The 23,973-nt window shown below is 39.4% G+C and overlaps 2 protein-coding genes across 7 annotated transcripts in view; both read left to right on the top strand.

Moving 5' to 3' along the window:
* Positions 1–18,196, top strand: part of RNF111 (ring finger protein 111) — a 45,656-nt gene extending 27,460 nt beyond the window's left edge. For 3 of the 6 annotated variants that reach the window (XM_021532038.3, XM_021532036.3, XM_085588215.1), the window contains 7 exons: positions 1,413–1,764; positions 4,478–4,603; positions 5,244–5,370; positions 12,645–12,737; positions 13,666–13,761; positions 14,613–14,740; positions 15,263–18,196. In XM_021532038.3, coding sequence (XP_021387713.1) covers positions 1,413–1,764; positions 4,478–4,603; positions 5,244–5,370; positions 12,645–12,737; positions 13,666–13,761; positions 14,613–14,740; positions 15,263–15,380 — 1,040 coding nt within the window. In that variant the 3' untranslated portion in view covers positions 15,381–18,196. The remainder of the gene's footprint in view (positions 1–1,412; positions 1,765–4,477; positions 4,604–5,243; positions 5,371–12,644; positions 12,738–13,665; positions 13,762–14,612; positions 14,741–15,262) is intronic. The other 3 variants (XM_021532040.3, XM_085588216.1, XM_021532042.3) reach the window with 3 other exon arrangements.
* Positions 18,197–18,671: 475 nt separating this feature from the next.
* CCNB2 (cyclin B2) lies at positions 18,672–23,973 on the top strand. The gene is made up of 9 exons (XM_021532035.4): positions 18,672–18,774; positions 19,622–19,750; positions 19,827–19,952; positions 20,321–20,491; positions 20,563–20,721; positions 21,036–21,272; positions 22,058–22,198; positions 22,762–22,872; positions 23,164–23,973. Exons 1-9 carry the CDS (start codon positions 18,745–18,747, stop codon positions 23,263–23,265), a joined length of 1,206 nt encoding a protein of 401 aa, XP_021387710.3. The 5' UTR covers positions 18,672–18,744; the 3' UTR covers positions 23,266–23,973.

Genomic DNA, 23,973 nt, shown 5'->3' with positions numbered 1-23,973 from the left:
ACTGCTGACACACTGCGTGCATTCTCCCTGTGAGTACTGCTGACACACTGCGTGCATTATCCCTGTGAGTACTGCTGACACACTGCAGGCATTCTCCCTGTGAGTACTGCTGGCACACTGCATGCATTCTCCCTGTGAGTACTGCTGGCCCCACTGCATGCATTCTCCCTGTGAGTACTGCTGACACACTGTCCTGGCATCAGGGGAACACTCCAGCCTGCTCACGTTGATCCTAAAGCTGGCCTAGCAAACACAGACTGAGAAATAATGTAAACAGTTAGGGGCTTTGAAAAGGACCAAGGTAAAGGTAAAATATTTCCTTATAAGTAACCATAATAATATTGAGACGTCAAAACTGGATTTACTATTAAAATATTTTCAATCTCCTTTGTATTCTAGCACTGACTTTTTATTTAATTTTCCTTGGTTGGTCCCTTGTCCTGTCCCCCCCCACTGAGGTGTACTTTAGCAGAATCATTTGTTTGATTGAGATTTCTTTTGTTTGTTTGTTTGTTTTTTAATTTTATTGTCTCTATAGAATAGTGAACCCAGAAAGACAGGAATTAAACTTTTAAAAACTAAACAACAAATGTAAAGTAATATTGGAAGGGGATTCTGTCCTCCTACTCCTCCCTCAAGAGACTCCACCTGGAATAGTGTTTCAGGTTTGGGCTCCTCAGTACAAGAAGGACAGGCCTGTTGGAGTGAGTCTGTGGAGGTGAAGGTGCTCAGAGGGCTGAAGCATCTCTGCTCCAAGGACAGGCCAAGAGAGTTAGAATTGTTCACTCTGGCAAAAAGAAGGCTCTAGGGAGTCCTTATAGCAACTTCAGTGCCTAAAGGGGTTCCAAGAGATCTGATGTGGGACCTTTGAGAAGGGCATGTGGTGATAGGACCAAGGGAATGGCTTTAAACTGGAAGAGAGCAGATTTAGCTCGAGTTTAAGAAAGAAGTTCCTCCCTGTGAGGCTCTGGCACAACTTGCCCACAGAAGCTGTGTTTGCCCCTTCCCTGCAAGTGTTCAGGGCCAGGCTGGACATGGCTTGGGGCAGCCTTGACTAGTTGAAGGTGTCCCTGTCCATGGCAGAGGCTTGGAACAAGGTGATCTTTGAAGTCCCTTCCAATATAGACCTTTCTATGTACCTTTTCCAGTTGGTATCACACAGATTTCTTTTTTATTTTTTTTTTGCCAGTCGTGGAAAACAGAATGCTTTTGGCTACAGAAGATGCAGATTTCTGTAGGGTATACTTCTAGAATCACTTTATTTAAAAGTTGCATAAACATATATTCCTATGTTGCTACTGTTTAAACTGATGTAATAATACTGAAATGCCTGTGTGAAGATACTTCTTAAAATAAATTTAAGTCAAAGCTTGCAATTGATCATATTAAAAGCACCTTATGTTTCATTGCAGATGCTTCCTTGACCAGACCTCTTCATCATCAAGCTTCTGCATGTCCTCACTCTCATGGAAATCCTCCTCCACAGCCACAACCTCCACCTCAAGTGGATTATGTTATCCCTCATCCAGTGCATCCCTTTCATCCTTCAATCTCCTCTCATGCATCTTCTCATCCTGTTCCACCTCCACCACCAACTCATCCCTTAGCCAATGCAGCTGCTCCAATACCACAGCATCTCCCTGCAACACACCAGCCAATATCCCATCACATCCCTGCAACAGCACCTCCAGCACAGAGGCTACATCCTCACGAAGTGATCCAGAGGATGGAGGTCCAGAGAAGAAGAATGATGCAACACCCAACGTATGTCACAAATGTACTCAGAACAATATCTAAACATATAATTAATTTCCCTCAGGTTTGTAAAATGTTGCATGTGAATCTCAAACTGTTAATTGCATGGTTAGGAGCTGTTAATGCTGAACCATGGTAAGAGGTGTCTTTACAAATGGTCACAGTCACACAAGCATCAGGTCTGACCCTGCTCTGTGACATCTCTCAATAGTCTCTCCAGGTAAGGCACGAAGGGGCCTGGAAGATAAGGGGAGCTTGTTTCTCTTGCCCATTACTCTGGATAATAAGCAGGAATTCCTTTTCAAGCTCCATAGCCTGGAGAGTACATTGTAAACTCCAGTCAAATGTCTCTTGACAGCATGTTTTTCCTTATTGATGCAGTTAAGATTCTTTTTATATAACCAATACTTTAAAATAAAATGAACAAATTATCATAAGAGGCCATATACTGGGTTTAATTCAGTTTAGATACTTACATATCTTTATTATGCTTTTTTGCTTTAGAAGAGGAGACTGAGAATGTGATCGATGTTGCAGTGTAGCTACTAAGACATGCTACTACTGTTGCTTAACTACATTCTTGATACTAGTATCAATAGATAGCAGGTCAGTAGTAGCTTCATATTCATGGATTAGCTGAGCTTGTTTTAATTCTGCAGGTAATGTGTTTAAATATCTAAGATAATTTAATGAATGAGCTCTCTAGTTGTTGCTCCTAACTTTGTTATACCAATTTGACTCATAACGGACTTGAAACTCATTTAGAAGTTAATGCTTAAAGAGGATTCTGCTTTAACTGCAGCTTTTGAGGCAGTTTCCAGGTTAAGTGTCTATAGGCAGTAACTGCCCACAAATGGCACATGACAGAGAAGCCAGTGGCTGTGAGACAGCAAAGTTGCATTTTAGGAAAAAATAATTGTGCTAGCTGTCTTATCAGATCTGGACATTTTCCAGTAGTTTGGGGATTAGGGTTATGAATATTGGCAATTCTGCAGCTTAGTGAATTTGTACAGAAATATGAACATGTATAGGAAATTGTAGGCAAATGATAGTACATTCTTCCTTGACATTCTCTCTGAAGTCACCGGTCTTTGGTCAGACAATGCCAGTTTGCTCAGTGATATTTCTCTTTGTACAGTTTGGTTTATAACTGTATGGAATTGTTCTTCCCTTGGTCTTTTTTTTTTTTACCCCTCTAATTCTCATTCAAATTATGTGCAAAATCAATCTTATAGGTGTCTTGGCCCAGCCTCCTAGAAATCAGATTGTAATTTGACAAGCAGAAACTGGGGTATATTGCTCTGTTACTGAATATAGACTTGAGGCTGCCAGCAAGCTTGCAGTTCCTTCAGTTCTGTGCCCTGAAATCTTGAAGTGTTCTTAATGCTGTTTCATCCTTCATTGCTACAGATAACCTAAGGAATAATAGTCCAGTTCATATGCTTCCTATCCAACAATATAGTATCTTTTCAGGATTGGAAGTAAAGAATGGTTAGAGTCCTCTTCTCATTGTTATGTATCAAAGTGCTGTGCATCTGTACAACATATGGTCTTTCTGTTTATTTTTTGTCTAATTATGCACCCATAAAGATTGTGGGATGGACAGCCTAGGAGTTTCACATTTATACATGATTTCTATAATTTAAAGATGTTTCTTTTAGATTAAAACTTGCTTTAGGGAAAATGAGTGTGCATGATGTGGTTTTATGGAACTATGGAAATTGTTTTGCCATGTTTGCTTTTGTTTGGTTTTTTAAATTAAATTGTATTATTCCCGATTTTTTTCCCCATAGTTACTTGATAAACTGAAAGGAGGTGAGACTACAAGTATGTTCTGCTGATAGATCTATTCCCATGTTAGTCTGTACCACTGCAAAAAATGAACAGTTCTCACATAATTTATGCAAGATTGACAGACTTCTCTGCAGAGTGTCACTTGACAGTGGTTAGAATAGTTTGCTGTTAAGTACATTTTTGCCTCTCTAAGACGTGAAAATTTACAAAATATCTGGTCTGCTTTGTCAGGTAGTTTAAGGTGGTACTAAACCTGCAGAATGTATACTGCTTTTGTTATAATCCAAGTTTTTAGGTTGAATAATAAACCATCTTTTCTGTAATGAAAGCAATGGAAAAAATCCTAATCCATTTCTTTCTGTGGTAAAGTAGGTAAAGTATGAAGTGGAAAAGTAACAGAAATCAATCAGCAGGAATTAAGTGGTTTTTTCAAATCCATAGTTGTTCTGTACCAGCTGGCATGGATAAAAACTGTGTGCCCTGTTTACCTGAGCTATGAGGCAAACATGTTTCAAGAATAATGTTCTCTGATTAGTATCTTAGGTTTCCCCTAATTACTCCTGCTAGTAGAGTTTCACTAGAATAATCTGCAGCAGAGCTGTGAATGACACTGAATCTGAGCATGGCTGTCATGTGGCCCTCCCTTTCCTACCTGCCCTTTGGGGTTAGGATTAAACACTTTCTCAGGCTCTGTAGTCATGACTGCCAAGTGAAGGTCTGGTCACTGTAGCTGAAGCTGGTTTGGTTTTGAATATGAAACCTATGTTTAAATTAATTGGTAACTTATATCTAAAGTAGAAATTAAAATACTGCATGGCGAGTTTCTTATTTTAAAGGCACTCGGTCTGTAACATTTTGGTTATGGGTGTTAGTTTCTTCATACTTAAAAGTATGTGAAATTAATTCTGGCTGTTCTTTGTCATTATAGACGTGCTCATGAGCGGCCTCCTCCACATCCTCACAGAATGCATCCGAATTACGGTCATGGGCATCACATCCATGTGCCTCAGACTATGTCTTCCCATCCTCGACAAGCTCCGGAGAGATCTGCCTGGTGAGCAGTCAGACACTGTTTGAGCCCTTGGGACTCTGGACAGGAGACCATAATGTGCTGATCACAGAGCTGATAATGCTGGCTGTGGTTTTAAAAGCTTCTGCATGCACCTGTAATTTAAAGTTTGTAGATGTTGATACAGCTTTGAGGTACTCAATATTTTAAATGCATTTTTAGTGATTTTTAAGGTTTTGTAGTACAGACTAGTATCTTTTCTCCCGTCTTTGTTTGTACTTATTTACAATTGCATCAGGGCCACTTATGAAGCATGCACACTTATGTTCCACAATATATTAATTATTTTAAAAGATACTTTTGGCCATTAGTGAAGAGGTGCATGCATGACAACTGCTGTTTCCACAGCATGTGCTGCAGGGAAGTCTCCACATGGATAATACTACTGGGCTCAGTAAACGTGGAGTTGTCTAGATTTTTTTATACTAAATCTTCACAGCTGTTTTACAAATAACTTTTAATTATGATAGGAAGATACTTCAGCAAAGTTTAAATATGGCTAAAAAAAATACTCGTGAAACTGTTGTTGTAGCTGTGCTATGTTGTAGGCTCTCCAAAGCAGTGGGATTGTACCTAGGAGTCAAGCTGTTCCTTTACTGTAATGCCACTTTCATTCATGTGACAGGGAACTGGGAATTGAAGCTGGTGTGACTGCAGCTACTTACCCTCCAGGGCCCCTGCATCCTCACTTGGCCCACTACCACGCACCTCCTCGACTGCATCACTTGCAAATAGGGGCTCTTCCTCTAATGGTAAGGAGCTAGCTTATGGAAAATTATGGTCATTGGTCATTTTGATTTTGTTTTAAGGAAAATGGATGTGTGTACATTGCTGCAAAGTGCTTAACTGAAATTATTTCTCTGTCTGTCCATGTGCTACTCCCAGCAAGGGAGCCTGAACAGGCCCATTGTGTAGTAAGAGAAGACAGGATAGGGACATCTACATTTCTAACTTCAGCTCTTGTAAAATAAAATATACTTGAATTAAATTGTCACTTGCATTGCAATGCATTGACCCTCTGCATCTGATTTTTAAAGTTTAGATTATTGAGTTTTGGGTTAAAAGTACCAACTTTCCACCCAATACATGAGAATTAGCACTGATTCTTTTTAAGGTGTGTATACACACAACTAGGATTCCATGTAGAAATTTGATTGTTTTCAGATAATATTAATTATTCAACAACCTAGTTCTGTGTGATCGAGTGTATAATTTTGTATCATGAAGTGTTGTAATCTGCAGGAAGTGTGGCAGTAAGGTCACATACCCTGTTACGCATTTTTTTTTAATCTGCAGTAGAAAACAAAAACAAACTGGCATATTTTTACTCTTGTTACAGAACATTATTTTTAAAAGAATGCTTATAAGTCTAGTTTATTTTTTTTTAAATTTTGTTTAATGAAAATTCACAGAGAAACAAATTTATTTTGAGTATATTTAGTGTTTCTGTGGTCAAGCAAGAATGTTAATCCTCTTAAAGCTAGTTAATCCAATCAAAATTGTGAGTTCATCTGTAAATGAATGCTTAAATTATAATGAAAAAAAAAACCCTGCAAGTTTCATCCTTTCAAAATTACTCTGTTAGTAGCCTGAATTGACATTTGGGGCCTGAACTGTAGATTTACAACCAAACTGTAGTAACTCTCTCCAGCCTGGTCTTGCATTGCTCGTTCTTCACTCTTTAACTACCAGATGTGATCCTTAAGTACCTTCCTGATAAATGAGGGTTGGTCATTCATGGGTGCTGCTGACATACTTAGGACAGACTTTCTAAGGCAGTCTGTAGAATTTGGTATTTTAGTGTAGCCAGTGAGATTTTTAATGCATAACCTTCTCCTGTGCATCATCTCTTCAAATTAAGTTTTTCTGCATTCTTCAGTTAGGTGTCTGCTTTTTCAAGTGGATGAAAGATGGCTTTACACTCTTGTATTTATTTAACATGTACTGTAACAGATAACATCAGCTGCTTTAGACTCCCTCCTAATAATTCAGGGAACTGTAATTGTGTTAGGAGGCAACAAGTTAAATGTGCCTGTTTTAGCTCATTTTTTATCAGGGCTAATAAGTAATCTGTGGGATTTACTTCAGTTATCACTGTGAAGTTTCTAGAAATTTAGGAGTTCAGATGATCCTTATATTACATTGTGGTGAGAAACTTAATTCTATTTTAATTTTAATTGGGGTATTTCTACAGCTAAAATGTTACATGAGCAAATAGTTGGGACTCCATGCTTCTTCATCTTTTTAGCTGTAGAGGAGAAAGCTATTATAGAGAATATTCAGAAGTATTTCCTAAGTGATAAAATATTTTAGGGATTTATGCCCTTCTGCTTGGCAACTGCAGTTTCTAATTGGTAAAAGTGGCAGATGAAATAAGGGTCTTTAAGTCTACAGAAATTTGTGCAAATGCTTATGTAGGGATATTTGATCCTTATAACAGTAATTAATGAGGGGCTGAGTGAAGCTGAAGTTTGTGTTTTGAGGCCTTGTACACAGTGCACTGACAGCATGTTTGATCATGAGCAGAGTGCTGTAAGCAGCACTTGCTCCAGTGTTTGGGATCTGGTTGAACCTTGCTGTGCTCAGATCAAGCGCTGTGGCTTTGAAGTTGTGTAGAGTCTTTGACTAATTTAAAGTGTGTTCACACACTAGAATAACAAGAAGGCAGGTTAGAGCTCTGCTAGAAGTTATATATACAATGAGTTCAAAGCATTGCAAATGCCTTTTGATTCTACCCCTTCTATAGCAATAAAGGCACAGGTTTTGTTTGCATGTGTGTGAGGGTACAGCAGATCTGTCAGCAAAACTTATTTTGAATAGAGAGCAAGTAGTCAGTCAAGTTTTTCATCAACAAACTTGACTGAATTTTAAACAAAAGTGGTGTTTTAGGCAACAGATTGTTTGCACCTGCCACCTGTTTTTTTTCTTTGTAACTTTAGGAATGGGGTGGAGGAGGAGAGGCTGAACTGTGATTAGAGTCCCTCTGCAAAGTCGTTGATGTTCTAAGGAGTGCTTTCGTCTTCAAGTACAGAGAGTACTAAATAGAGATTTCATTAGTCACATTTTCTGATGCAGATAGCATAAACTGTTCTTATTTTTGAAAGGGAATTGTCTTTTAAAGTAACTCAACAAAGAATTTCATTAGTATTGAATCTACTTTGTGAAATAGCTTGCAGCACAACTGGCAGTGTGCCTTTTTTACATGGAGTACTGAAACCCCTTCCACAGGACAAAATGGATTATTTAAGCTTTAATGACATTAGTACTCTCTATCAGTTTCTGAGTTTAATTAGATGCAGATAACCAAATCTTCATCTACTCAGTGCTGGAATGCAGACTGCAGTTTTAATCCTCAGGGAGACAAAATGATAAAGATATGTGGGGGAAGATAATAAGTGTTCAGCAGCTTTGACAGTCCAAATAGAGGATTGGGGAAACAAAATCTCATTTTATACAAGTTCGGTTGAAGAGATTTCTACCTGTTTAAGTGTTATTTCAGGAGGAGTCCTAGATTAAAAGCACTTAGGAAGAGCTTTCTTCATGTCTATGTATCCAAAGGTCAGGCTGCTTCCCTCCTTGATTTAATGTAATTACTTTGTGACCATGGCTTAGACTTTGTGTTTGTTACTGTTTTAAGGCCATGTGTGTGCTGAGGAAAGAGCTGTTAAATTACATCCCTTTTAGACAAATACCCATTCTGCTAACTGATCATTTTTAGAGAGACTCAAGATCAGTACATGGCATAACTAATGGAACACTGGAGATGATGGATGCCAGGACACCAAGACTTTTTATGTGTTCGTCTGTTCTTCTCTGATACCAGTGTTTGGTGTTAGGTGCCACTTCTGTTTACTCTGGGTTCCTTTGGCTGTTCCTTTGGCACTGTTAATGAAAGTCTTTCTGATTTGGGGTTCTAGCACTGTTTGCCACATCAGAGTGGGCAGGATGGCAGTTCCTGTAATTTATTATGGGGTATGGTGTCCCAGATTTTTGACTCCAGCTTCTTCTGCCCTTTTGAATTATGTCCTGTTGAATGTGAATTTCAGGAGTGAGGAGTAGTGTAGTTTGCTAGGTATGGTGTAATAATTACCTCTGGAGTTGATGCAAGACTTGAGAAGACTCCTTAATTTATCTGGGAACCTGTAGCTTCTTGGTCTGATTGAGATCTTTGGATCATATTTTAAGAAAAGAAAAAACCCCAAACAAACAAAAAAACCCAACCCAAAACAACAACAAAACCCCCAAACAAACCCCAAGCAAACCTCAAGTTTCTTATGGTACCTTAATCTCTCTCAGGTGTTTCACATCTAGTTTTCAATGTGCTGTGCTCCCTTTTTCTTCTGTTGAAGAGCCTTACTCTTTTGTTCCTGTACTTGTGGGTTGATTCAGTGTTTGAGGCTGTCTTTACACTTAGTTGTGAAAATCACTGGGGGTTTGGAGATGTAAGCCAGTAAGGTCCCAGCACATCATGGTAGTTATGTGCTGGTCAGAATAATATTGCTCAGAGTGTAGTCATACAGGTGTTGCAGCTCTAAGAGATGCAGCTGTTCTGTACCCCAAAAGCCAACAAGTTTCTGTATAATACCGGAACACTTGATGCTGTAACTTGATGTAGTAAGAGTAGTTCAAGATGAACTTCAGGTTTGAAACAGCCTTGATTAACTGCATCAAATAGAATTGCATTTTTAAGAAAAAGCTTCTAGGCTTTTTCTTAATGCAAACATGAATTACCGTTCTTGATTTTTTGTAGAATGAATGCTGTTGAAGAACACTAATTTTATATTCCCCTAAGACACAGGTACCACTGGGTTTATCTATGCAGCAGATGGTACTTCATTGGGTTCCTTTACCCAATGATTTTTCTATGAAAATTGCAGCTTTTCCCTGTATGTATTTGGCTTAAGACATTAAATTATGAACTTTACTTTTTTTTGTGTATTGATAGTAGCCAAGCAGTTACTTAACTGAAAAGGCTCACCCTGTGGATTTGTTCTAATACATATGGAATCATACTTCATGGAACCGTGGAGGCTGGGGTGGACAGGATTAGAAGTACCATACAGGGCAGGAATCTTTCCACTGACTGGCAACTGAAAAGCAGAAAGACCCTGCAAAGATACAGGGTATTTAAAGCAGAGAGTAGCAAGAAAGAAAACCTTCTCTGCAGGTCAGATGTTTCAAACTGTGGAGAATGTTTGTGCTGTAAATGGTTCAGGCTTAGCCTTGAATTACTGTAGTTGCTGCAGATTTTTGTGGTCATGGAAAGTATTGATAGAAAGTGCAAAACAAGAAACAAATGATACTTCTGCAGTTCCTGGCAGACTTGTGTTGGAATTTACAGGTCAGAATATATTGCTTTAAAGTATATATTCTAATTTGACTGTGTCAAAAAGAATATATACAATCATTTAGTGCAGACTGGCATTGCCTTTAAGTGCTTACATTCTTCATTAACTTTAACATCTTCCTTTTTCTTATGTTCTGTGTGAAAGCTTAGTGAAAACTCACTTCTGCTTGTGTGTGAAGCTCTTCAAGAGACCTGAAGTCTTTTTGCATTTGAAGCTTGGTAGTAACTGTCAAAGGAATTTTTAGTAAGACTGTTCTTGGGTATTATTGATAGTTCTCCATTGCAAATCTTTTCTCCATCTTGTCACAAATGTACTTAGTTAAAATTTTGCTGTTTTAGCAGACTCCTTATTCTGCAGGTGTAAAAGAACTGTTTGGTTTTTTGTTGTTGTTCTTAGAAGTGGTTTTTTCAGAGTAGCATTTTACCTGATCAGAAATGTGAGCTTTGCTCTCAGGGTATTTTATAAAAGAGCCTGTATATAATGTATGTTCAGGTAATTTTGCAGACGTGTTATGCCATCCCCATCAGGATAATGTGAAGGCCCATTTATTAGCATGAGAATATATTATCCCACACAACATTTCTGATGTCTTGAGTTCAGTAGTTTGTTGTGGTAGGTAATCTGAACAATTTTTGGTTTTGTATTGTTAAAATGAATTCTAATATATTTTTTAGTCTCCAGTAGCAGAATTGGTTTGATATAGAAGACCTGTCCAGGTGCATGTCACTGCAGTTGGTAAACTGACTGCTGAGGCAATTGGAACTGTAATTATGGAATTACAGCAATACATCTGTGACTTTGCACCTCTTGTAATTATCTGCACTATCAGATGCATTGTTTTCCAAAACACTGAATTCAAATCCTGGTCAATTAAAAACCAAGCATTGAGTACCACTTCTGAGACTTAGGTTACTTTTTGTCAGGAGTTCCCTTCCTCCGAGTGGTGACCATTGATTGCCAATGTTAAAATAGGCAATAAAATTTCCCAAATGATGCCAGACAGGTCTATGCCTAGTAAAAACCTGGCATAGTAAGTATGTTCATAGTGTGAATGACCTAGTTCTTTAAATGCATTTTCTGTAGCTGGAAGCTGAAGTAGAATTACACACTTAAATGAAGAATTAATCATAAATCAGTGATTATCTGAGACATATTTCTTAAAAATCAGCATATTTTTAATCTGCTCCCCCAAAATTCTGTAGTTACAGCCACAGTTTATATTGTTAAACAGTAAGACCTATGATACCAACAGATACTACTTACATGGAGTGTTTCAATATGCACATGAATATGCATCTTCAGTTTCTATTATTCTGGTTTGTTAAAATTTAAGACCAGTATTGTGACTGTATTTGTGGCAGATGTTGCACTACATTGTCATTTAACAAGCACTATGTAAACTGTTCTAAAGTAATCAGATTCTCCCTTTCCTTTCTGGAAAAAAAAAATTATTTAGGGCAGAGGAATCTTGCCTATCCCTGACAGCTTTTAGTTACAAGACTGGATTTGAAAACTGTAGAAAGGCAGCTTAATTGGTCTCTTGTTTGATGTGGGTAGCTTTGTCTAGGTCTGTGCTTCTTCACAATGCATTCATTGAGTTTTACACCTTTATGTGTATTAAACTTGAAAGTGTCTGATGGAAAGAAGAAGAGCAACATGTGAATATGTGACTTCATTAATAGTATCTGGGATATCTGTTTTGTGGGCATCGTCATGAGGTGGATGTTGAGCTGTCATATATAGCATCAGAGACATTATCAGCTGATAGCACAGAAAGGAGGATGGTACTCAAGTATTTCCAAGTGAATTGCTGCTTGTAGTCTTCCTGTGCTGTGGGATTAAATAAACCAAATCTGCTGATCATTTTGTGGTTTTTTAACCTGTTTATTAAAGATTGCTATCAGAATGTTCCTGACAAGAAGTCAATACCATTATTCAGTCATCTTGCTAGGGTGAGTGCAGCAGCCCTGCAGTGGAGGTGTTCCCTGCTATATTAACTATCCTTCAGCTCTGCTCTGTGAAAAGTGCTGGTGCTTGAAGGGCCGGTGGAATATAGCACTGGACACTGGTCTTTTGTTCACTGCTTATATCTCTTACTGTGCAAGGAGGTTTAGTGGATGCTTGAATGAAGAGTGCATGTAGTGTTAACTGTGACTTTAGATGTGAGTTTTGAGCGTTAGTTTTTATAGGCCTCTAAATTTCAAGTGTGTTTGAAGATGTTCAGTTCTTTAGAGTCAGATAAGGGTATCTGCTGTTTTTTCCAGACTGAGTTTTTTAGCCTTGTTTCTTCTGTGGTACCAAAAGCTTATATTTGAGAATGTGTAGCGAGTCCTTTTCCTAAATTCACGTGTAGCTGCTAGGTGTTCTGTTCACAAAAACAAGTGATATTTATGGTGGTTTATATAAAATAGGTTGAGATTTTGAGACTTGGGAATTGTAATGTGGATGTGGAGAGATTACAGGAGAGGATCTAGTCTCACTTCTGTTTTGCTTCTGGTTATGTTTAGATGTGTCAGAGTGGTGTTTGTGTTGCGCTGTCAGTTGGAATTGTATGCTCAGGCTGAGGAGTGTAAAAAGTGATTCAATGAAAGCAAAAGGCACTTAAATTTTTCAAAGTGAACAGTAAAATACTGAAACTGTTCTGAATAGGTTTAACTTAACGTCTGCTGTTTGACTAGGTACCAGACATGGCGGGCTACCCTCACATCCGTTACATTTCATCGGGATTGGATGGAACATCATTCAGAGGCCCTTTCAGGGGCAATTTTGAGGTTTGTAATAGAATAAAACTAGATATATGTCAACATGTGTCATGAGGGAATATGGGGAGGGTGTATGATAGAGCTAGTTCTATATTTCGACAGAAAAGAATAATTAAAAAAATACCCGTTACTTACAGAGTGCCCTTACCATTGTGGAGTGGGACAAAAGCATATTGAAATGTTGGCCAGGAAAAGGTGCCCTGGACAATGCAGATTAGGTGGCAATGACCTGACAGTAGATCTTGCTCTGCCCACCAGCCATCAGTGGGACTGAGTAGTCCCAGGACGTTCTGGGAGAAGGCAGAGCTGTCTCTGAGTAACTGTGCCAGGATCCTCCAAGTGAGGCTGAAACTTGGCCATGCTAACAGTGCTGTCCTGTTGTATAGTGCAGGAATTGAAATGGAGTGAAGGAAAAAAACAGGAGAACAAAACAAGTATCAGATGCAGAGAGTTAATGACCTAGTCCACTGAAAACCTCTACAGTGACATCTCATGGTTCTAATAAACTCATTGCTGGAGAAGAATAAATTAGTCATTGTATTTCAACTTAAGCAGCTTTTTTCTTTCTCTTCAAAGCCTTAATGACTGTTAGAAAGCAAATATTTATATAGCATGTTTTAATTGCTTTTTCCTCATTAGACACAGAAATATGTGTGAACATACTGATAGCCATTCCTAGCTGACAAAGACTCATTTTTTTGTAGTAAAATAGTATTTCCCTAGAACTTAAAATACCAGGCTGTGTTGTGTGGGTTTTTCTACAGAAGCCCATCACTTTTCCCACACAACATACTCTTTTTGGCTTTGCCTACATTCAATTAAGTCAGGAAATAAGAGTTTCATTCTAAGAATGAAAATGGGTTAGAATAAAATTAATACTTCCTCAATATAGTTGAAATAATAGTTTTTAAACTGTTTATTCCTTCATGATTTTTAGGAGCTGATTCATTTGGAGGAACGACTAGGCAATGTTAATCGTGGAGCAACACAGGGAACTATAGAAAGATGCACATATCCACATAAATACAAAAAGGTGAGGATTTCTCAAATTGTGGCCTGTCTGTAATATTTCTTTGAACTTGTAATAATGTTAACGGTTAGTTTAAGTCTGCAGAAATGTCAGCTTCAAAGAGGGCATGTTTTCTGTATCTTGAAATTTCAAGGATTGTAAACAAAGCTTATAGTGCCACTTGTTTCGCAAGGAAAATTTAAAATTAGTTCCTTAGATAAAGAGCTACTGTGATGTGATAAACAGGAGTGGTTTGATACGATTAACTTGTCCAGTAGTTATGAGTAGCCTTGTGAGCAGTGAAATAGCTGCTGGTAGTAGCAAATAACAGACTTCAGTGATCGCTCACAAACTAAAGCTTTGTTTGCAGAAAACAGTTCACAGTGCTTACCTGCTTGGTATATATCAGTTTAATCTTTATTTTAAACACATGAGGAAGACTGAAACACCAGGAGCTTTTGAACTGGGGTACAGTTTTCATAAATGAGGGTGTTTCTCAAGTGGAGTTCAGCCTATGATAATATACAATCCCATCCACATGACACTGTTCTTTCATACTTGATAAATAGTGACAAGACACTAGGTTGAAAGGATTTTTGATTGCCTCTATATTAATGAAATTAAGATATTTAAACATAGACAATATATAAAAAGACTGCTTGCAGCACTATGAAATTAATATTCTAGTAGACTTTGTAATTAACAGTAGTTAAATCTGAAATGTCCTGGATTTTGCTCCAAGTGCTGTTTTTTTATTTATTTTGATTCAAATACATTTTAATAAATAATACATTGTTTTCAAAAAAATATATGTTAAATATGTATCAAAAACAGATTTTACTCAGTTTGTCAATAATGTCATCTCTACTAACAAGGTAACAACTGATTGGTTCTCACAGAGGAAACTGCACTGCAAGCAAGATGGGGAGGAAGGAACAGAAGAAGACACAGAGGAAAAGTGCACCATCTGTTTGTCTATATTGGAGGAAGGTGAAGACGTCAGGTAAATAACACTGACTGTCAGAATATAATGTTGATGTTCTGGTTTTGACACCATACTTGAATCTGCTGCACTGCTTTGCAGTACTGCTTAGGTTAACAGTTACAGCTAACTACTGTCACTGGACTAACGCAGTCAAACAAGTTGCAGTTGAAAATACACATTGTTCAGTCTGTACTGTCAGTAGGTAGAGTGTGAGTTATTCTATCACAGTCTTCCATAGCTTGACTGCCTGTTATAACATGATCCCAATGTGATGTCCTGAATTAATCAGGACTGGCAGTAATGCTGGAGTAATGCTACTTAAACTCCAACAGGTTTAAATCAGTCTAATTGACTTCATTGCCCATATCCATTTCTTTTTGGAACTGGACAGAATGCACGTGCAACTGGAAAGGCTATGAAACCTGTGGGAAAACAGATAGAACAGACCTCAGTAGCAAAGCCCACATTGTGTTTTTTCCATTGGGTTTGTTGATATGGAAATGCTTTATTAACAATAATGTTTTTGTGTTCTGATGACAGGCGCCTTCCATGTATGCACCTTTTCCACCAAGTTTGTGTAGATCAGTGGTTGATTACTAACAAGAAGTGCCCCATTTGCAGAGTGGACATTGAGGCTCAGCTGCCCAGTGAAAGTTGACACTGCTTTCCAGAACTCTTGTCCTCCCTCTCACTCCCTCTCATCCTTCCTGGTACTGCAGTCAACCAAAGATGGCATGACTTACCTGCGCAGATTTGGAAGCATTGAACCCAGAGTGCTGGCTCTGCTATATGGTACAACTAATGCTAGACCTACAGTTTATGTAGAAGACAGTTGAGTTTCAGTGTATTTATAAATTTGTTTTGTTTTACATTTTTTCCTTTAAATTCATTACTGTATTTTTGCATGGTTCCTTGTATTGCATTTGTTTGCACATATTATGGGCTTTGTGACCCCAAACTTGCAGGCGAGATTAGCTGCTTTAGTAAGTAGAATTGTGTGGTCTCTTTTTTGGTTTGTTTTATGTAGTATCAAGCTTTGAAAGTATGATTTCACTCATTACTAACCTTGAATTCCTTAATTTAATCGATCATATATATTTTAGTTTAAATGTATAAAGATCATCTAGAAAAGGATAATATTATGTATTGAGACATTCCTTAATTAGGAAAAAATGGCTGCTGTATATTTACAAGATCAGTTATGAGTCAAATAACATCCTTAATACTGGGAACAGACTATGAATTATATTCAGTTTGACTGATACATATAGCATACTCATCACCAGAGTTTTTGTCTGATCAGATTTTTGTGTTTGTTTTAAAAATTTCAGCACAATGCAGATATATTTGAATGTCAATATTAAACATTTAGACTGCTGTTCAGATTGTATTTATCATTTTCTTCTATGTCTAGAAATTTGAATTCCTAACTTAAATATATGCTGCTGTGAAACAGCTCTTAGTGAACACTAAATGTTGATTTCAGTTAGCTGGATTGTAGATACTTGCAGACTGAAAGAATTATTAGGGATATGGAAAAAGAGCTTAGAATCTGTTTGGTCTTCTGCTAACTTAAGTTGAAGTATCTGCGCACATTGAGGGTTGGTTTTTTTGGGGTTTTTTTGCTTTTTTTTTATTTGTTTGGGTTTTGTTGGTTTGTGTTTTTTTAATATAAAACCATTCAATAAGGACTTAAAGCTGCAGGGTTTTTGTTTGGGTTTATATACATGAATTCATAGAATTTCTAAGGATTCCAGGCTTGCCTTGGGATTTTTATTAGATTTAAAGTTAATAAAGTTAGCTAAATCCACTTGTCTCTTGTTTTTATTTTTCATTAGTAAGTTGAAAGCTTGTAAATTCCTGTAGAAACTGAGACACAAATTATGTGGTTCCCTAGTTTTTGCCTTGATCATAGATTCCCCCTTTATAAATTACCAACAGTCCATCACTGATTGAAATATTTTCTATAGTTAAGATTTGCTGCATAATATAGTATATAGAATTAAGTTATAATGTACTAACATTTTGCCTTTGAAGGAGGTTTTAATCCATATCAGGATTCAAGTTGCTCATCAACATTCTTTCATGTCTAATAGATTATAGTTTATTTAAATGTGCTCAACATTGCAAAATGCAAATGTGCAAAAGCATTGAGACATTGTTACTGTCACTTTGGAAAAGATGTTCCTTGGGGATCATATATGAACATGTCAATTAGCTTGCATTAAGCCACCTGCTTTGTAAGTGGATTGAATAATAAATACTTTCAGTTTCTCATCTTTGTCTTTCACAATCAGATTATATGTAAAATGGTTTACAGTAAACCTAGAAGATAAACTCTTATGTTTACACTAAAAAATCCATTTATGAATATTACCTTATCAAATTTGATGCCTGTTTCTGTATGGTTAAAGCTGCTTCCCTTTTTTTTACCTGTTAGTAGTAGCATTTGTGAGTACAGTGTCCATTGCTGGCAACAAACTTCACACCTCTGGCATTGAGGCTTTAAACAGAGAGAAATTTTATTCCAGCATGTGTGATAAATGGACCTTTTCAAGCTTAATTGCCTTGCTGAAAACTGAACTTAAAACCACTTTGTGCTTGTATGGGGGATATGGGAGAGAGGCAACATGATTGGACTGCTTCAAAACCTGACTTGGGTTTATGCTAAAGCTTCTTGAACATTCTGGCTGTAGGAAACTGAAAGTGACTGCAAAATTGAAGCTGCATTAATCTGTTAATTGCTAAGAGTGAATAAAAGTAACTGGAAGGACTGAACAAACACTTTGTGTTTTCCAGTGACGGTTCAAAAGAAGTTAATTGACCACTAATGCTTGATGACTGATGATATATTAATTTCTAAAAGTTTCCAAGAAGGTACTTGAGAGATACGGGGGGGGAAAAAAAACCCAGGGCCTCTGAAGTAACTGAGACCCTGACATGTGGTAGAATCTATTTTGGCTTCCTTACAGGACAGAGAAGCACAGGTTTGGGGGGGATGTTTTTTCTTTTTAAGGAAATATTTTATGGGTCTAATTTGAGTGCCTGGTACTAGAGGTATTTTAGTGATCCATGAATTGATTTGTTATATAATAGCTACTGATACTGTCTTGCTTTTAAATGTATGCATACCATTGTAATGTGATGCTGAACACTTAGGTATTTGTCAGGAATCAGTGTTCTGATCTTAATGCTATTGCAGGGGCTAAAAAGCTGCAGCTTACTTCTGTTCCAGAAGGTTGTGACATAACCATAGTTTAAGGGAAGGAAAAAGAATAGGCTTTCCATTTTGAAAATTTCCACCACTTACTGTGCTTTATATGCTTAGATGCATTGCCTTAAGTTTTCTGCGGCATCTTTAAAGGATAAGATTCTCAACAGTATGCATCAAATTACTTTTCATATAAAATTCCATTGTCAAAAGAAATCCTTTTGTATGCAATAAATAAAATGTTAGACTGGTATCATTCAAAATCTGTTTCTTTTGCAATTTTTTCCCCCTTCCCTTGCCTTGCTCTTGAAGTCTTGATCCATAAACATTTTTGTTTACACGTATTACTGCAGGTACTGCCTAAGAAAAAACTTAGTGAAGGATCAGCATTTAGCTGAATTATCCCGCTAAATGGAGTTAACTGGAGCCTTGGAACTCAGTGCTAATTGCAAGAGACTGGCGAAGAATTGCGAGTCAGCTTTTCTGTCGGTGTGGATAAGTGCCGGCAGCGTTGAAGTTGCCGAATCGCGGTTAGCAGCTCGCGCTGCTCTGCCTCGCTCGGCAGCGGCCGGGGCTGAACCGCCCGGGCTCGGGCCCCGGCAGCCGGAAGCGGCTGCGGCCGTTTCCTGCTGGGGCGGGGCCTGTGCAGGCGGACCAATCGGACGCGTGCATTGTACGAAGTTGTCCAATAGTAGAGCAGGCCAGGGTTTAAAGGGAGCCGCGGCAGCGTGCGGCAGCGGCCGCCGGTTTGGCTGGAGAGCGGAGCGGGTCTGTGCGGAGCGGCGGCAGCGGCCCCCTCGTGTCCGTGCCCATGGCGCTGCCGGTGACGCGCCGTGCCCCGGTGAGTACCGCCACGGGCGGCAGCCGGGCCGGGGCGGCGACAGGGGAGCAGCCGGGGCGGCGGGGGAGAGAGGGGCGGGCGGCGGCCGAGGGGCTCCGGCGCTGTTTTCCCTCAGGCGGCGCGGGGGCCGCGGGCCGGCCTGGCCTGGGGTGGGGTGAGGCGAGGCTGGCGGCGGCTCTCGGCCCGGCTCTGGGGCGGGGGCGGCCGGGCCGAGCCGCGGCCCGGCGCGGGGAGGGGGCCCCGTTCGGTGCTGCGGGCGCTGCTCCCGCCCGGGCCGGGCCTTGGCCGCCCGCGCCTCCCCCGGGAACGGGGCGATGTGGGAGTGGGAAACTAAAGCTGCCTTAGGGGGAGGGGAAGCAGGGACTGTAGCAGCCTCTCTTCTGTGGTGATTGTCTAATGGCTTAAACTGAACTCCACGAAAAAAATGGATCCTGGTGGTTTAATTGCTGTGCATAACAAAGACTATTAGTTTTTGCGAGTGTAGCACAGCTTTTGGATTCATATGGCATATATGTAACGAGGAATTTGCTTTGTGCATCCTCCGGAGGGCGCTGCTGGAGTTACAAAGTGTAAGTACGATAGAGTTAAACGGCAGGTGAGCACTCTGACTTCAAAAATTTAAAAGTATGAATAGGGTGCATTGCCTAGTTTTACAGCATCGTTGGGAAGTACAGCACTCTGAACCTAGAGAGGAACCTTCTTCCTCTGAATATATGTGACCGGCTAGGAAGTAAAAGCTGGCTGAGTAATGCATAGTAGGTACAGTGGTGGTAAGTCTATAATGGAGTCAGGCATTGGAAAGTTGTTGGTCTCTGACTCTTAAACTTTTGCAATTTTATCATTTTAGATCACTAGAGGGATGGAGAATGCTGTGTCTGACCTTAGAAATAAAGCGAAAACTCAAGTGACTGGCAAAAGGGCTGCTTTAGAAGAAATAGGAAATAAAGTTACAACAAGAGGAACACACGTATCTAAGGTAAAGGAACATTTGGAATCTCTGTATAGGGAGAAGTTGGATTGCTGCTCTGTACTAATAATTGTTCTCACTACAGAAAACAGAATGTCCCAAAGCATCCATAAAGCCTGTGAAAGGACCTAGCAAGATGACAAATGGAATTGTACTGCCTAAAGCTCCAGCTGCTGTAAATCAAGCAAACAAAGAAACTGATGTTCCAAAGGTAGGAATTTATGATACTGTTCTGATTTTTAATTTGATTTGTAACTTTGAGCTATACTTCACAATAGTTTATCTGTGGCTGTATCTCATTCCCCTGCTGAAGAAACAAAGTCTTCGTACTGAGGTTTTGGTTTAAAGGCTGATGTTCAAGTGGTAGAATGAGCTGTTAAAAGTACTGGATGAAGTTTCTGCTTTAGCTGGCAATTACTAGAAGATCTGTGTTTGTGGTATGTCAGTGAAAACTTGCTGCAGTAGAGCCCAAGCTTCCATCTAAAGAAGTTGCATGAGTGCCAGATGAAACATGGAAACAAAGGAACAGTGAAACAGTAGATCCGTAAGATGTGTTAACAGGTATGATCTGTTCCTTAGGTTCTGTCTCCTGTCCCTATGGATGTATCAATGCAAGAGGAGGATTTGTGCCAAGCCTTCTCTGATGTGTTGCTCAACAACGTAGAGGACATCGATGCAGAGGACTGGGAGAACCCCCAGCTGTGCAGTGACTATGTAAAAGACATCTACCTGTACCTGAGGGAGCTCGAGGTAGGACGGAGCCCCAGGGCTGCCCTGGTGCCCCAGGGGGTGCCTGGCTGCTGACCCCGCTCTCCCCGCAGCTGCAGCAGTCGGTCCGCCCGCAGTACCTGGACGGGAGGACGATCAACGGGCGCATGCGCGCCATCCTGGTGGACTGGCTCGTCCAGGTGCACTCGAGGTTCCGCCTCCTGCAGGAGACGCTCTACATGTGCGTGGCCATCATGGATCGCTTCTTGCAGGTGAGATCTCCTTCAAGTCATGCTCAGTAATTACTCAGTGACTATGTCTGTAAAGGAGTTCAGGATTTAACTTTTCTTTAGAAATCTAACAGTCGACAAAATCTGCTCTGTGGGTATGAGCTGTTATAGTGCAGTATCTTAACTCGGAGGCTGCTGCCTTCTTTGAGCCTGTTGCTATACAGACACCTTTGACTAAAGTGAAAACCTCATTGATAGGAATGAACATTGTCATGCTGGTATTCTAAACTGATAAATATGAATCTGATTATCTAGAGTTTGACACTTCGGGGCCTGCATTTTAAATGTCTCTGCAGAGTCATCCAGTACCTCGCAAGAAGCTTCAGCTGGTGGGAGTAACAGCGCTGCTTGTAGCTTCAAAATATGAAGAGATAATGTCTCCTGATGTAGCAGACTTTGTTTACATTACCGACAATGCCTACACTAGTAATGAAATTAGAGAAATGGAAATGATTATTCTTAAAGAATTAAACTTTGACCTGGGGCGACCTCTTCCAATTCACTTCTTAAGAAGAGCATCAAAAGCTGGGGAGGTGGGTACTTGTCCTCATTATCTAGCACTTTCCTCTATTGGTAAAGCCTATAAGGATTGCTTCTGGTGTTTTTATCATGTGACCTACTCCTCCAGCTTAAATGCTGGATGAAGCAATGTTCAGCTCTGAAACACCACCATGTGGTGGAACACAACAATGTCACTGTTGCAGCCAGTAGTATTTCACATTTCTATTTACTGTTGCTTTAGTGGCAATTATTTTACTGTTAAACTATGAATCCTTGCTTTTAATCTTTTTAATCCTGGCGATCAGGATGCTTCTTAGAAAAACACTACCAGTGTTGCAGTTCTTTGTAATGTCTGGTTACAAATACTGTGTTATTTAAGAATGAAAAGATAAGCTTTCTCTTTGACCCAATCCTTTCTTTCTCCACCTCAGTAATTATATTCAAGTGACTATCTGCTCTTGAGGTGGGCTTCAATTACCTCAGCAGACCACTGGGTAACTCAAATAAGTTTCTCCTAAGTCATTTTACAGCTCCCCTGCCATAGTTGGGATTACAGAAGGAGCAGTAGTGTCCCTGGCTGGGCACAGCAGTACCTGATACTGCAGTTTTCTGTTAAAATCCCTCACTTAACTTTGTGCCTAAATTCCAAATGGCTGCTGGTCTTGACTTTGAGAGGAATGTCTGTTAGAAAGGATGTTCCCTAAACTGTAGTAAAGATTTTACTATTTTTGTTTTGTTCTTGAACACAATAAGCAATTCTGAGTGATAATGCTAAAGTGAAGTGAAACTGTGGATTAACCAGCTCTCAACCTGCTAGGCTGATGCCAAGCAACACACTCTAGCAAAATACCTGATGGAGCTGACACTGATAGACTATGACATGGTTCACCACCGGCCTTCAGAGATTGCAGCTGCTGCACTGTGCCTGTCTCAGAAGATCCTGGGACATAACAAATGGGTGAGCATTTTAATCAAACTTCTTGTTGTTCTTCACTCATTGGAATTGAACCAATAGAAAAGTACTTTAAAAATTGTGTTTGGTTGGTGACAGTGCTGGTGCTGGAATGATGGTTGGACTGCCTGATGCATAGTGGCAGGTAAAAAAAGGAATGTGCCAGTAAAAACTCACAATTATTTTCTGTGTGAATACTGGGGTACAAAAGGATTTTTGTCATGAAAGCATTGAGTTATTGAAGGCTGCACTGTGAGTAAAAGTAGATTTTCATAATTCTTGCAGTACATGTAGCATAATGAAGTTTTGGACCATGAGTAGTGAGTTGTAATTCAGCTGGCAGTTGCTTTTTTATCTTCTGTTCAGTCTAGAAGCGTGGTCTTTGAAATTGATGTGTCCAGACTTCTGCACACCAGGTTACTCTGGATCTGTCATTTAAACTGACAGCTACGGTTTCCAGCACTTGAGGCTTAGCTGTGAAGCTTGGATTGTTTGTTGCCTGAAGTGGTTGTCCCTCAAGCAGCAATCCTCCCTTCACAAATCTCAAGTTTGTTACCATTCTGCTGCAGGGTACAAAACAGCAGTACTACACTGGCTATGCAGAAGACAATCTTGTGATGACCATGAAACATATGGCCAAGAATGTAATCAAAGTAAATGAGAAGTTAACAAAATACACTGTAAGTATAACTACTTTAATCCTTTCTCTAACGTTTTAAAAAAAGCTTTGCTGCATGTTGTAGCTCCTGTATGTTATCTTAAAGCATAAGCTGTTCTGACAAGCCTGTAAGAGACTGTTGTATTGCAAGACCTTTTAGGCAAATTGTGCTCTTGTTACTTTGCAAACTGGTTCAGTGCCAGCCTTGTATGTTCACTCATTTTTCAAGCAGGCAGGCAAACAGACCAAAAATTACCTGCCTGAGCATCAACATGCATGCTTTAACCTTTTCTCTCTGTTCTCTGCTCTGCAGGCTATCAAGAACAAGTATGCAAGCAGCAAACTACTGACCATCAGCACCATCCCTCAGCTGAACAGTGAGATCATCAAGGATCTGGGTGCATCACTCCTGTGAAGTCCTCAGCAGCCAGGGCCTGATGGGGTGTTCACTTTGTGCCAAGCTTTTGTACATAGCATTCCAGCCTCCCACAGACAGTTCCGACTCACACAGAAGGTGACATTTTAAATTTGCTTTGTAATACAGCTTTCTATCTAAAAATAAAACTCCTTTCTTTTAAATATTGAGAGTGTGACTCTTTAAGGTACAACCTACACATTTGCAATCTAATGTCCAAGTTGGACATTTGACTAAGTAGGTGATTGCTACAATTTGCTGCTAAATGAGCTTGATTATTCTCTGTGGTTGTTTCCAGAGAGACTCTCCAAGCTTTATATATTGCATTATATTGATTAATTTATTTCACTCTTAAGATAAAGAGGAGGCAGACAGGGTTTTTTTTTTGTTGTACCTTAAAGAACACTAAACATGTACTTTATTTCAGTGCCTTGTTTCAAGAAAGTACACTGGAATTCAGTTCTTTTTTTGCAGTTAGCCATCTTCAAATGTGGGGAAAGATGCAGGCTATCTTTAATGGGTATTAACCTTGTAAACTTTGTATTTCTCTGTGTGCTTATAAAAAGGGAGCTGAGGTAGAAAAATTGGAAGTCTCCTGTAAAGAACCTCCTGAAAAGAACCCCCTTAGGTTTTTCATTACCTGTTTGCTTGCCCACATCTTTTTTTCCCCCCTGCTTCTCCAATAAACCTCTGTACCTGGGATTATAG

Source organism: Lonchura striata, chromosome 10 (genome assembly GCF_050655825.1).
Source record: "Lonchura striata isolate lonStrDom1 chromosome 10, ASM5065582v1, whole genome shotgun sequence".
Classification (NCBI taxonomy): domain Eukaryota; kingdom Metazoa; phylum Chordata; class Aves; order Passeriformes; family Estrildidae; genus Lonchura; species Lonchura striata.
The sequence above is the reverse complement of the archived record's forward strand: the minus strand, read 5'-3'. Positions and strand labels throughout refer to the sequence as shown.